Source organism: Trachypithecus francoisi, unplaced genomic scaffold (assembly GCF_009764315.1).
Source record: "Trachypithecus francoisi isolate TF-2019V2 unplaced genomic scaffold, Tfra_2.0 Lachesis_group4, whole genome shotgun sequence".
NCBI classification, from domain to species: domain Eukaryota; kingdom Metazoa; phylum Chordata; class Mammalia; order Primates; family Cercopithecidae; genus Trachypithecus; species Trachypithecus francoisi.
Window position 1 is genome coordinate 581814 of NW_022681469.1, and position 13431 is coordinate 595244.

Below are 13431 nucleotides of genomic sequence, written 5' to 3' on the forward strand. Positions count from 1 at the left end.
CTTGTGTGTGCAAGGACCACCCTTGGACAGATTCCTGCAACTCCGATGATCAGGTTTCAATCTCCAGGACATTCCTACAGAAGGCAAAGAAATGGATAACTTGTGTGAAAAAACTCCAGTGAATGGGGGTATCCCCCAAAGCAAAAACTTTCACTAGAAGTAGGGGTAGTAAATATTATTTAGCCAAATGGAACAAACATTCACACACATCAGTGTAGAAAAAAGTATTTGATTTTGCCTCCTTTCAGTATCACAGGAGTACTGAAATAAAACAGCATTATTGAGCATCTACTCTGTAAATAGCGTGGTATTAATACTGGCAACCTGAAAGGGCAGAGTCGAAGAATGTCTTCTGCCTCGGCAAGCCTGCAATTTGGGGAAGTTGATCCCTGATTCATTTTATTTAAAAGTCATTCACACATACACACGTAAATACAGCGATACATATACATGTACAGCTCCATTCTATTTAATAATTTATATGTAGGCTCTTTTTATACAGTAGTCATTTCTAGCAATTTTATTTTTATTTTTCATTTTTTTAGAGAGAGATCTCACTATGTTTCTCAGACTGGCCTCAACCCCCGGGCTCAAGGGCTCTTCCTGCCTCAACCTCCCAAGTAGATGAACTATAGACTTGAACCACTGCTCCCGCTTCTCTCGTCTTCTTTGTAGATTTTATATATGTAGTATAATGAACCACTGCACCCAGCTTCTCATCTTCTATGTAGATTTTATATATGTAATACAAAAATATACTCATATATATAGAATTACGTCATTAAAAATATATACTTATATAACAGATAAATACACATACACCATTCAAAAAATAGGCTGCTGTATAAAAGGGAGATGTAAAAATATCTCCTCTAAGTTTATATATATAGGTATACATAATTTATACACAATTATGTAGATTTTATATAATATAATTATGTTTACATAAATGTTATATACTGAAATTTAATAGGTATGTATGTAAAATTGGGGCTACTAGTTCTCACTGAGTCTATCAAATAAATCACAGCTATAGCAACTCTTAGATTATAAAAGTGGATATTAAATAACTGAGGCCAAACGTGGTGACTCACACCTGTAATCCCAGCACTTTGGGAGGCTGAGGCAGGTGGATCGCCTGAGGTCGGGAGTTTGAAACCAGTCTAGCCAACATGGTGAAGTCCCGTCTCTACTAAAAATACAAAAATTAGCTGAGCGTGGGCACACGCCTCTAATCCCAGCTACTCGGGAGGTGGAGGTTGCAGTGAGCCAAGATCACGCCATTGCACTCCAGCCTGGGCAACAGAGCGAGACTCTGTCTCAAAAAAGAAAGAAATTTAAAAAATAAATAAATATGGGCCGGGCGCGGTGGCTCAAGCCTGTAATCCCAGCACTTTGGGAGGCCGAGACGGGTGGATCACGAGGTCAGGAGATCGAGACCATCCTGGCTAACACGGTGAAACCCCGTCTCTACTAAAAATACAAAAAACTAGCCGGCGAGGTGGTGGGCGCCTGTAGTCCCAGCTGCTCGGGAGGCTGAGGCAGGAGAATGGCGGAACCCGGGAGGCGGAGCTTGCAGTGAGCCGAGATCCGGCCACGGCACTCCAGCCTGGGCGACAGAGCGAGACTCCGTCTCAAAATAAATAAATAAATAAATAAATAAATAAATAAATATGAACTTAACATAACGAAATCTTGTACCAATCTTTATAAAATGAGCATCCCGATACAAAAAGAAACGCCAGGCGTTGTAGTGTAAGAATAATGCCTGAATTCCTTCACTGCACCATGACTTTGGGCTATCCCTGTTAAACATCCGCTGTGTTTTGATAAGCGGCTCTGAGCTGAGTGTTGAAGGCATGAGAAGGGCGAAGATTATGATGGAAACAAAATACGGGCGATGAGCAGTCGTGGTTCCGAAGGACACACAGGGAAATATTGACTCCCAAGAAAGTAACCACTGCAGGAGACGCTTCTGTGGAGACCTAGGGGAGCAGCATCCACACCCCGACAGTTCGGGGGCGTGCGGGGCATAGTGGGGTGAGGAGGCACAGCGAGGGGACCCCCCCCAGGGAGCTCTGTCAGCTGCTGTGGCCTCTGAGGCCGGGAGTCTGTGTGGAAGAAAGGTGGGTGGGTCCTGCCCCTGCGTGGTGAACACACAGCCAGTGTCTGCTGGCTGAAGCCCTCCGAATCTCTGTGGAAGTATTAACTGTCTGAATAACTGACCTGTTCGTAAGTAGAGTAGTGTTACATACGGTTTTTCTTTTGGGGGGCTTTTCAAAACTGAAAAATCCTTGAGGTGCTGGGTCATCACATGTGGATACTGTCTTGCAATGGGTGCTTGGACATTATTTGTTGAACGTTCATGATTATCACTGTCTCAGTGGATATTTTTGTTTGTAATTATTTATGTTAATAATTTTAGCATCTAAAACATTACTGGCGAGAAGCAAAGTACTTTTGCAACTTCACAGTTCAGGTAAAGGTGTTATACAGCAATGAAACTTACGTTTATAAATGTTTTTAAAAGTGCTGCCACATACGCATTATTTAATTCTCATGTTTACCCTAAAGAATAGGACATATATATGTTTGTTTGTTTGTTTGTTTAAGTAGAGATGAGGGAGTCTCGCTCTGTGTTGCCCAGGCTAGTCTCCAGCTCCTGGGCTCAAGCGATCCTCCCACCTTCGCCTCCCCAAAGTGTTGGGATTACAGGCGTGAGGCACCATGCCCAGCCAAAAAAGATATATTAAAAGTATATCTTTGACCAGGTGTGGTGGCTCACGCCTATAATCCCAGCACTTTGGGAGGCCAATGCGGGCGGATCACCTGAGGTCAAGAGTTCGAGACCAGCCTGGCCAACATGGTGAACCCTGTCTCTACTAAAAATACAAAATTAGCCAGTCATGGTGGCACGTGCCTGTAATCCCAGCTACTTGGGAGGCTGAGGCAGAAGAATTGCTTAAACTCGGGAGCTGGAGGTTGCAGTGAGCTGAGATCATGCCATTGTACTCCACCCTGGGCAACAAGAGCAAAACTTCTCAAAAAAAAAGCAAGTATATTTTTTCCTTTAGCCTAAGCAATTGTATTCACTTTACTTAGTTTGCTGTGCAGTGATGTATAGTATTTCACAATTATTAATGTGTTCAATACTCTAAAGTGTTGGATAATGAATAAGAGAGAACAAAGTAAGTTCTCCTTCAGTGGGGGCGAGTGTACAACAATGGAGAGATGGGATGTGTGTATAAACAAGAATGGGCCAATGAATGTTATTCTCTGTACTTATATGTATGTTTGAAATATTTTATGTTAAAAAAGTCAATGAAGTGTATTTTAGTAAATAGGTATACAATCTGCGATGAAGTAGGAATACATTAAATGTTGTTTAGGAAATTATGAAGTGTATTAGGTTGGTGCAACAGTATTTGTGGTTTTTGCCATTTTATTTGCAAAAACCACAATTACATGTGCAATAACTAGAATTTTACCTTGTGTTCTACAAATAAATTCTGTATCATAGTCTCTATAGTAGTATCACAGCTAAAGTATTGAAATGCGGGTTGTAAATCCTGCACTGGAGAAATGAGATAACTCCTCCTCTGTAAATAAGTGGGACGTTACATCATATTCATGGTAAGTCTGTTGTCAGTATTGAGAGAAGTGTTCGCGTGTCTGATGGTCCTTTTGCTCTTTTTGTCTCCCAACGAACAGTGGTTTATCAGATACTATCATTTCGGATATGATATCAAATTATCTGGTGCTTCCCAATCGAATCACCGTTCCACTTGTCAGTGAAGTTCAAATAGCTCAGTTGCGGTTTCCTGTACCAAAGGTAAGCGTGTCCTGGCACCCACTCACATTTAAGAGACAGATCTTGGCTGCCTGTGGGTGTGGCATTGGGTGCTGTGACTCTTTGTCTCTCCCCAGCGGCCAGCTTGCCACATGGGTCTTGATGCTTTCACTGTTGCTCGTCCGCCACTCTCCTTGAGAGACTTGACTGACGGGCGCTGACCCTAAAGCTCGTCACAGAGACAGCAGGATGATTCTCCCCCCAGAGCTGTGTTCCTCAGAGGGGCCGGCAGGGATTTAAGTCTGCAGAGGTACATGGCACAGACATCTTAGTTACCTCAGAAGCACATGCTGCATTTGTTTTTATTAAAATGGACAGTCGGCCGGGCGCGGTGGCTCAAGCCTGTAATCCCAGCACTTTGGGAGGCCGAGACGGGCGGATCACGAGGTCAGGAGATCGAGACCATCCTGGCTAATACGGTGAAACCCCGTCTCTACTAAAAAATACAAAAAACTAGCCGGGCGACGAGGCGGGCGCCTGTAGTCCCAGCTACTCGGAGGCTGAGACAGGAGAATGGTGTGAACCCGGGAGGCGGAGCTTGCAGTGAGCTGAGAGCCGCCACTGCACTCCAGCCTGGTGGCAGAGCAAGACTCCGTCTCAAAAAAAAAAAAAATAAATAAATAAATAAATAAATAAATAAAATGGACAGTCCTCGGCAACAGGCACCAGTATTCCTGGCAGTCATCATGAGAGCTTCGTGTAATAGTTTGTATATTTTCTCTCAGCTGTTAGAATTCCGTTGCCTCTGAAGCCATTTAATGAGTAACCTGGTAGAAGCAGCACTGATATAACAGCTGACCTGGATAAAATGGAAAGAACAGAACTAGATTTTTGTCGCAGCTCCCGAGTTTAGCTGTAGCTTTGCTTTTATGAGCATATTACTTGGTGTGGCTGGGCACAGTTTCATTGTCTGTAAAATGGGACAGCACCCGGCACACAGGGCTGGTTGCAGATACTGATGTCACCTTCATTTGAGCAAACGAAATAAATAACTGCAAGGTAGGCAAGAACATGAGATTCCTTCTGCTGACTCTGGAAGGGGTGGGTGGAGTGAAGGATCTCTCATGGGCTAAGGAGAGCTTTTCAGTCACTCAGGTGTTGGATCCCGTGTCTGTTTAGTCTATCTGGACTTTGTTCTTTTTTTTTTTGTTTTTGAGACGGAGTCTCGCTCTGTCGCCCAGGCTGGAGTGCAGTGGCCGGATCTCAGCTCACTGCAAGCTCCGCCTCCCGGGTTTACGCCATTCTCCTGCCTCAGCCTCCCGAGTAGCTGGGACTACAGGCGCCACCACCTTGCCCGGCTAGTTTTTTTTTGTATTTTTTAGTAGAGACGGGGTTTCACCACGTTAGCCAGGATGGTCTCGATCTCCTGACCTCGTGATCCGCCCGTCTCGGCCTCCCAAAGTGCTGGGATGACAGGCTTGAGCCACCGCGCCCGGCCATTCTATCTGGACTTTGGACTCCAGAAGCCAAGTGAGCATTACCATCGTGGTGGTGTCTATAGTAAGTAGTGCACACCACGTTTATTTTTACTGAAACAGAACGTGGTAAGTTGGCTGTTTCAGTGGGTATATTGTTTTTATTTTTGTTCGCTGAAGTAGAAGCAGATCGCTTTCTCCTGATGCCTTTTTACTTTTTCTGGTTTAATTAGATCTAAATAATGGTGCACAAGTTAACAGACATGCAGAGGCATCCTTATATTTTTTAAAAGTAACAATATACCAGTTAATTTAGTGCTCAAATTGGTTATATCGTTGGCATTCAACAGCTTTAATGTGATGCTGTATATTAGAAAAGAACGTCTTTTTTCCTTAACTTCTGACTCTCACCTCTGGAAATGCAAGAATCCCTTTACATGTAGAAATCCTCGTGCTCCTCTGCACCTAAGTCTCTCATGCTCTGAGTACAGGTGAGCACCTGAGCGTGCCTGGATGTGGCTGCCCTTAGCTACATGGGCTTAACAGCCAGTGCCCTCAATAGATGTGGCCAGATTATCCCAACTTCAGACGTATGAAAATATAAACAAGAGTTGCTTCGAGTTTTTGAAGTGTGTTCCTCAGTGGAGGGACATGTATTCCTGTGCTGATTGAATGAGGAATATCACTCTGTAATTTATTTATTTATTTTATTTTATTTTATTTTTTTTTTGAGACAGAGTCTCGCTCTGTCACCCAGACTGGAGTTCAGTGGCGCAGTCTCGGCTCACTGCAAGCTCTACCTCCCGGGTTCACACCATTCTTCCACCTCAGCCTCCCAAGTAGCTGGGACTACAGGTGCCCGCCACCACGCCCAGCTAATTTTTGTTTTTTAGTAGAGACGGGGTTTCACTGTGTTCGCCAGGATGGTCTCGATCTCCTGACCTCATGATCCGCCCGCCTCGGCCTCCCAAAGTGCTGGTATTACAGGCGTGAGTCACCACACCCCACGCCCGGCCATCACTCTGTAATTTTAAAAAAGGATCTGTGGGGGCAGAATGCTTCCTACCAAAAGGTAACTTGAGCATCTTTGTTTGCCTTGGAAGAAATAGGAGGGAATTTTTTATTCTCAATAAAAATAAACAATAAATATCAATAAAACAGTATTTTAGGGAAAGGACTATGTTTGTTTGTTTGTTTGTTTTGAGACAAGGTCTTGCTCTGTCGCTCAGGCTGGAGTGCAGTGGCACCATCTCAGCTCACTGCAAGCTCTGCCTCCTGGGTTCAAGTGATTCTCACAGCCCAGCCTCCTGAGTAACTGGGACTACAGACATGTGCCACGATGCCTGGCTAAATTTTTTGTATTTTTAGTAGAGATGGGTTTTTGCCATGTTGGCCAGGCTGGTCTTGAACTCCTGGCCTCAAGTGATCTGCCCACCTCAGTCTTCCAAAGTGTTGGGATTACAGGCGTGAGCCACCGCGTCTGGCCAAGAGTATGTTTGAAGTCTATGAATAATACATGTTTCAAAGTTGAAGTTTTCTTCTCTCTAAAATAAGTTTAATGACAGTATTTCATAGGATTATTCTAAAAATGGAACAGCATAATTACTGCATGTCTAATGCTTAGTGACAGGTCTGATACAACCTCTCGTGTTATCACTGTAGCACCAGGATCTAGTACAGCTTGGTGGCCTGTGTCACCAGCCTCCTTGAGATAAGCACAGTGCTGTACTGGGTCCTCTGTACTCGGCATCCCTCTGCCAGGAGCGCCGCGTGGGGCTGCCTGTCCTCGTGTCTCTGTGGAGGGGTCATTACTCCAGAAGCCCCTCTGTTCTCCTCTGAGCCAGCCCCACCGGGGCTCTGCTGCCTTGTCCTGCTCTTGTTTTTCTCAGCACCTGTTTCTCCTGTACACGCTTACCACGTTTCCCCGCAGCTGGGACGTCATCGTCACCAGAGGAGGGTCTTTGTTCCCTCTGCACGCCCAGTTCTTGAGACAGAGCCAGACACGTAGCTATCTTCCACGCCAGTTAAACGAGCCAGCCAAGGGTCTAAACTTCAGTTTGTTCTTCTTTTCAGGGTGTTCTAAGGATACATTTTATTGAAGCTCAGGACCTTCAGGGGAAAGACACTTACCTTAAGGGACTTGTCAAGGGAAAGTCAGACCCCTATGGAATCATTAGAGTTGGCAACCAAATCTTCCAAAGCAAAGTCATCAAGGAGAACCTCAGTCCAAAGTGGAATGAAGTCTATGAGGTAGGGTGTCGTGTCCGCTGTGTCGCTGGGGCGGTGGGCTGAGCCCTGAGCGGGGTGGCCAAGCTCTCATTCCAGCATGGTCATGTGGGACTGTGGCTAATTTAGGCCATTATTTCAATGTTCCTTGTTTAATTTCCCAAATTTAAAGAGTGTCGTACCTTCTCTCCCTACTACACAACATTCTTGTCATGCCAACAGGTAATGTTTTAAACCTTAATTATGTAATGCTATCATACTAAATGATCAGCAAAATATTTTTCATAACGTGAGTAGCTTGTCTTTCTAGGTATAAAATGTTACGTGCAGTTATTAATGCAGTAAACACAAAAATGAGGTTATATACCTCCTTGCAAGTTTTTTTTAAAAATTAGGACATCTTCACAAGTCAATGAATAGAGATCTACATGATTTTTAATAACCATTCCATTGAATGGACACCTTCATCTCTTTACCCAGAGAGGCCTAGGGCGCTCAGGCCGGCATTACAAACAGTGCTGTACAAGTAGAACGTGAGTGTCTCTCTTCACTCAGCCAAGTTTTCCCCAGATAAAAGCTCTTTAAAGTGAAATTGCTGGATCAAGAGTTATGCATTTTTAAAGGACTGAAATATCTTTGTAGAATTACCCTTCAGGATAGTTGCGTGATTTATACTCCACCAGTTTTTAAAGGACTGACGTATCTGTAGAATTGCCCTTCAGGACAGTCGTATGGTTTATACTCCACCGGTTTCCTCTCCCCGACTCCTTTGTCAGTCTGGTCTCTTGCCAGTTTCTTACCCTGAGTGGTGCTAAGCAGATAACTTGTGGTTATTCCAAGATAGCATCTGAGTGGAGCCACCTCAGGACTAGAGCGATGTGTCCTGGATCTTTGGTGTGTCTCCTGCCTTGCACCAAGCTTGTGGGTGACATACCATGACCTTGTTTTGGAGTGACTGAACTTGACCTATTGAGACACAATCCGGGATCCCTAGAAACAAGCGTGGTAGACACGGTCCGGAATCCCTAGAAACAAGCGCGGTAGACGCGGTCCGGGATCCCTAGAAACAAGCGCGGTAGGCCGGGCGCGGTGGCTCAAGCCTGTAATCCCAGCACTTTGGGAGGCCGAGGCGGGCGGATCACGAGGTCAGGAGATCGAGACCATCCTGGCTAACACTGTGAAACCCCGTCTCTACTAAAAAAATAAAAATACAAAAAAAATACAAAAAACTAGCCGGGCGAGGTGGCGGGCGCCTGTAGTCCCAGCTACTCGGGAGGCTGAGGCAGGAGAATGGCGTGGAACCCGGGAGGTGGAGCTTGCAGTGAGCTGAGATCCGGCCACTGCACTCCAGCCTGGGCGACAGAGCGAGACTCCGTCTCCAAAAAAAAAAAAAAGAAACAAGCACGGTAGACGCGGTCCGGGATCTAGAAACAGGCGCGGTAGACACGGTCCGGGATCCCTAGAAACAAGCGCGGTAGACACGGTCCGGGATCCCTAGAAACAAGCGCGGTAGACTGTTACCGTGTGGCAGGTGTTTCAGTGACTTCCCGTCATCAAGAGGTGTGTGTGACTCGACAATAAAAAAATAAGTGTTCTAAAAAGAATTTACTGGCTGGGTGCAGTGGCTCACACTGGTAATCCCAACACTTTGGGAGGCCGAGGTGGGTGGATCGTTTAAGGTCAAGAGCTCGAGACCAGCCTGGCCAACATGGTGAAACCCTGTCTCTACTAAAAGTACAAAAATAAACTGAATGTGATGGCACGTGCTGTAGTCCCAGCTGCTCGGGAGGCTGAGGCAGGAGAATCGCTTGAACCCGGGAGGCGGAGGTTGCAGTGATTTGAGATTGTGCCACTGCACTCCAGCCTGGGCGACAGAGCGACACTCCATCTCCAAAAATAAATAGATAAATAAATAAGGAGTTTACCATGAGAGAAAAGTACATGGTCATATTTACCACAGTCATCAGTCATCATACTCTGTGTATGACTCTATTAGTAAAAATGCGCTTAACTCCTCACGGTTGATGTTTTAGGCTTTAGTGTATGAACATCCTGGACAAGAATTAGAGATTGAGCTCTTTGATGAAGACCCAGACAAGGATGACTTTTTAGGAAGGTAATTAAAACCCTTCATGGTTATTGGAGGAGGGCATGGGGTCGTTTTTTTTTTTTTTTAAATAATCAAAAATATGTTTTAAAATACGTTTGTATGCTTGTTATATATTCATTAAATGGTTCTTAGATACAACAGTTGTTTCACCTTGGATTTCTTAAAACATTTTGATTCCTAAAAGTTTCACATTTAAGAGAAGTGAATCTGCTAGATCTGTGCTGTCCATTACAGCAGCCACTAGCCCTAAGTTAATTAAAGTTAAATAAATTAAAAGCTCTTTCTGAGGGGCACTTTCTCTCTTTACAAGGCTTAATAGCTACATGCAGAACCTCCCCTGTGCTGAGTTCTAGTGAAGAGTTGTATTCCAGATTGCAAAAATGGGTTTTTTAAGTTTTTTGAATTGCTGGATTAATTTTTTCAGGATGTAGTAATTCACATTGGGAAAATAAATATTGATTTGTTCACTTCGATTGAACAACTAGTATAGCTTTAAAAATAAACTTTTAAAATGGTTGTTTGACCACCATTTGTTAATAATATCAATTATTTCTAATTTAACCTAATTAAGTTACTATTTGACTGAATTAATTGTGGCAAAAAAGATGTAGGATAGAATACATTGGAGAGGTTCATACCTCGTGAAGAATGGCCTTGCATGTTATGGCCTGACTTCAGAGTTCGTAAGACTTCCTAGGACAACTAGGAACAATTGAGAGATTTTAAGCCGGACAGGGATAGATCAGGTGCTCATTCTAGGAAAACTGCTGTGTGGATTGGATTGTCGAGGGCTGAGCTTAGAAACTGGCAGACCAAATAGGAGAGTGTGTCATGGACCAGGACGAGAGAAGGCAGTGTAGACATAGATTGTAGGGGGCAGAAGAGGCTACAAGAAGTGGGAGTATAATCATGCCATCTAGTTGTAACTGGCATCTGGGGGTGGTGCCAATCTTGGAAGTATGGGCAGTTTAGGGGAACTGGAATGGGCCTCCTCTCAGATGCGCCGAGTGAGGGCGTCCATTGGGCTCAGTGCAACGTGGGTCTAGAGCCTGAGAGCAAGGGTGGGGGAAGGTGAGGTTAGCGTTCACTGTGCAAGTGAGGAATCCACAGTAATGCACATCCTACCGAGAGGATGTGTAAAATAAGAGGGTTGAGATGCTTTTAACATTTTTGGATGCATGTAATGTTGTAGGGAAGATGAGTTGTTTGTGTTTTTGTTTTACAACTCTAACCTCAGCTGGGTCAAACTCAGTATTTTGAGCTCACAGAAACTCCACCTCACTCTTACTCTCCTGACACGGGGGGTGAGTGCGAGGAAGCTTGTGGAAGAATAGTCTGTTCCTTGATAAATTATTAGCGTTTTGTTGCATTTCTGGAGTGCTTGTTCATAGACAAATGCTTAAGGCTGTTTCAGGAAGAAATGTGTTTCTATGTTCTAAAGTTGTTTCCGTAAGAAATGTGTTTCTATGTTCTAAAGTTGTCGTATTGTTATTTTTATAGTCTTATGATTGATCTCATTGAAGTTGAAAAGGAGCGCCTTTTAGATGAAGTAAGTTTCCCTGGAGTGTTGGTTTATTGACAGTTGTTGACCGAGTCCCTGCCCTGTGCCGGAGCAGCCACGAACCACCCCTTCACCATCACACAGTACAGGAATCCTAATTAGTATGACATGAATGGCGTTTACGTCACAAATAGTAAGAATTTAGGCCTTTTAGAAATACCAAATGAAAGAAAGAAATTTAAGAGTCCATTCAGGTGCGTGTTGAGCACCTACCATATGCTGGGAATCCTTACGGATATGAAGCATAAACTGACGTTATTGCAGACAAACAAGCGATTCCCTGCAGGAGTAAGGGCAGGGATGTGCAGGATGCCCCCAGTGATGGAGATTTTCAGGTGGTTGGAGAAGGCACAGTGTGGCCAGTGAGGCGTCTCTCGTGAGAGATGCCTGTAGAGACAGTGGGAATTCATGGCAAGGAGACTCGATTTCCACCGTTTTATTGCTATCAGAATAAAAAGAATCAAAAAGGAAGTATTTGTGGTGGCTTCTAAAAGATGGGTAAGATTTAGATAAATGAAGAAAAATTAAACAAAAATGTTAAATTCTGCTACTTTCATAATCACACGTTTCCCTCCCTTGAGTGTTCAGCATTCATTGGCCATGACATCTTGTTTTCCTGAGTGTGCCAGGCACCGGATGGATAGTCCTGCTCATGGCGTCTATCACTTAGCGTTTGAGGAGCATCTTTGATTAATTATCTTGTGACTTTTAAGCTGATACAAGCGTATACTATTTTATTAGTATAGAGTGATGAATTAGAACAAACAGATTAAATCGTTTGATACTGAAATTCAGTATTTGGAATCAATGTTGTATTATCTCTTGTCCTGTACATTCCATTAAATGCCATTGGTGGAGCATGCTTGCCTACAGACACAGGCGTAGGCCTGTGGTCCCAGCTGCGGGGGAGGCTGAGGCAGGAGGATCACTTGAGTCCAGCCTGGGCAACATAGCAAGACCCCATCTCAAAAAAAAAATCTATTCATACAAGACTTTACTCTCTCTAGATAGTGCTGGAAAACATTTGAATTCTTATGTGTAAAGTAGGAATGATAGTAATACTTGCTTAAGGTTTCCGTTGGGGTCGAGGGGTTGGTGCATGTAAAGCGCTTAGAATGGTCTGCTCACCCCTGCTGCTGTCATCACCTCCAAACATGCGGTCACTGGCACCCACAGCGTAGAGCTGGATATGGTGAGGCTCAGCCTTCACGTTACTGAGAACTGTGGATGCCTCATGGTTAGTGAGCAGCGTGGAACATTTGTAGAGACTGGGTTTAATTTGGATTTTTGATTCAGAAGAACTTTTGCTGAACATAAACATTTTTTCTCTTCAGTGGTTCACTCTGGACGAGGTTCCCAAGGGGAAGCTGCACTTGAGACTGGAGTGGCTCACGTTAATGCCAAATGCATCAAACCTCGATAAGGTGCTGTGGACTGTGTTCTCTTGAAAACTACCTAACCAACTTCTCCTCATAACTGAGATCGGCCTCTTTCAGTTGTGTTGCTACTTGATTTTTTTTAACAGTTATAGCAGTAATTTTCATTATTGTGTATTAAATAGTCACTACAATAGCATCAGGGATAAATTAAAGATAATGGAATTTTAGAAATGAAATGTATAGGTCATTCATACCTGTTTTATCAGATCTTCAGTTTTGCGCTTGTTAAAGTGCAGGGATTTGTAGAGCCAGAAATCACCTGAGTGCTTCATTTAATTGACTTACATATGGAATAATAGTCTTGTTATTTAAAAGGTATTTATTGTTTTAGTTCTGTCTCTATTGCATGGATCGGATGGTTTCTCACCTTTCTTATTTTTAGCGTAATCAACATGATACAATCAGATAGAAATGGTCTCTAATCCAGTGGAAACATGGCTGCTAAGGCTTTTTTCCTATCCTTTTAGGTGCTAACAGACATCAAAGCTGACAAAGACCAAGCCAACGATGGTCTTTCTTCTGCATTGCTGATCTTGTACTTGGATTCAGCAAGGAACCTTCCGGTAGGTAACACGGTGGTAACACCTTTGGGTGCTTATTTCCCAGCAACTGCTCTTGCTCGTAACCACTGCTTTGGCAGCACTCTGTGTCACCTGTTCTCGTGGTGCGTTTTCACTTCACATCCAAGTGCAGGAGAGTCGCAGTGGAGAGGGAGAAGTTAGTGTTTGCTCTGGGAGTACATACATTTCTGTTTATACATTTAGCTGGATTTATCCAGTATATAGGAAAAGAAGATGAATAGTGGTTAGGAGGAGAAGATAACTCCTTAG

General features: G+C 43.8%; 1 protein-coding gene across 4 annotated transcripts in view; it reads left to right on the forward strand.

The window, feature by feature from the left end:
• The window catches only part of ESYT2 (extended synaptotagmin 2), a 103062-nt gene that overhangs the window by 61217 nt on the left and 28414 nt on the right, over nt 1–13431 (forward strand). For all 4 annotated transcript variants that reach the window (XM_033193544.1, XM_033193545.1, XM_033193547.1 and 1 more), the window contains exons 8-13: nt 3712–3832; nt 7339–7515; nt 9525–9607; nt 11102–11150; nt 12497–12586; nt 13069–13164. In XM_033193544.1, the coding sequence (XP_033049435.1) occupies nt 3712–3832; nt 7339–7515; nt 9525–9607; nt 11102–11150; nt 12497–12586; nt 13069–13164 (616 nt within the window). The remainder of the gene's footprint in view (nt 1–3711; nt 3833–7338; nt 7516–9524; nt 9608–11101; nt 11151–12496; nt 12587–13068; nt 13165–13431) is intronic.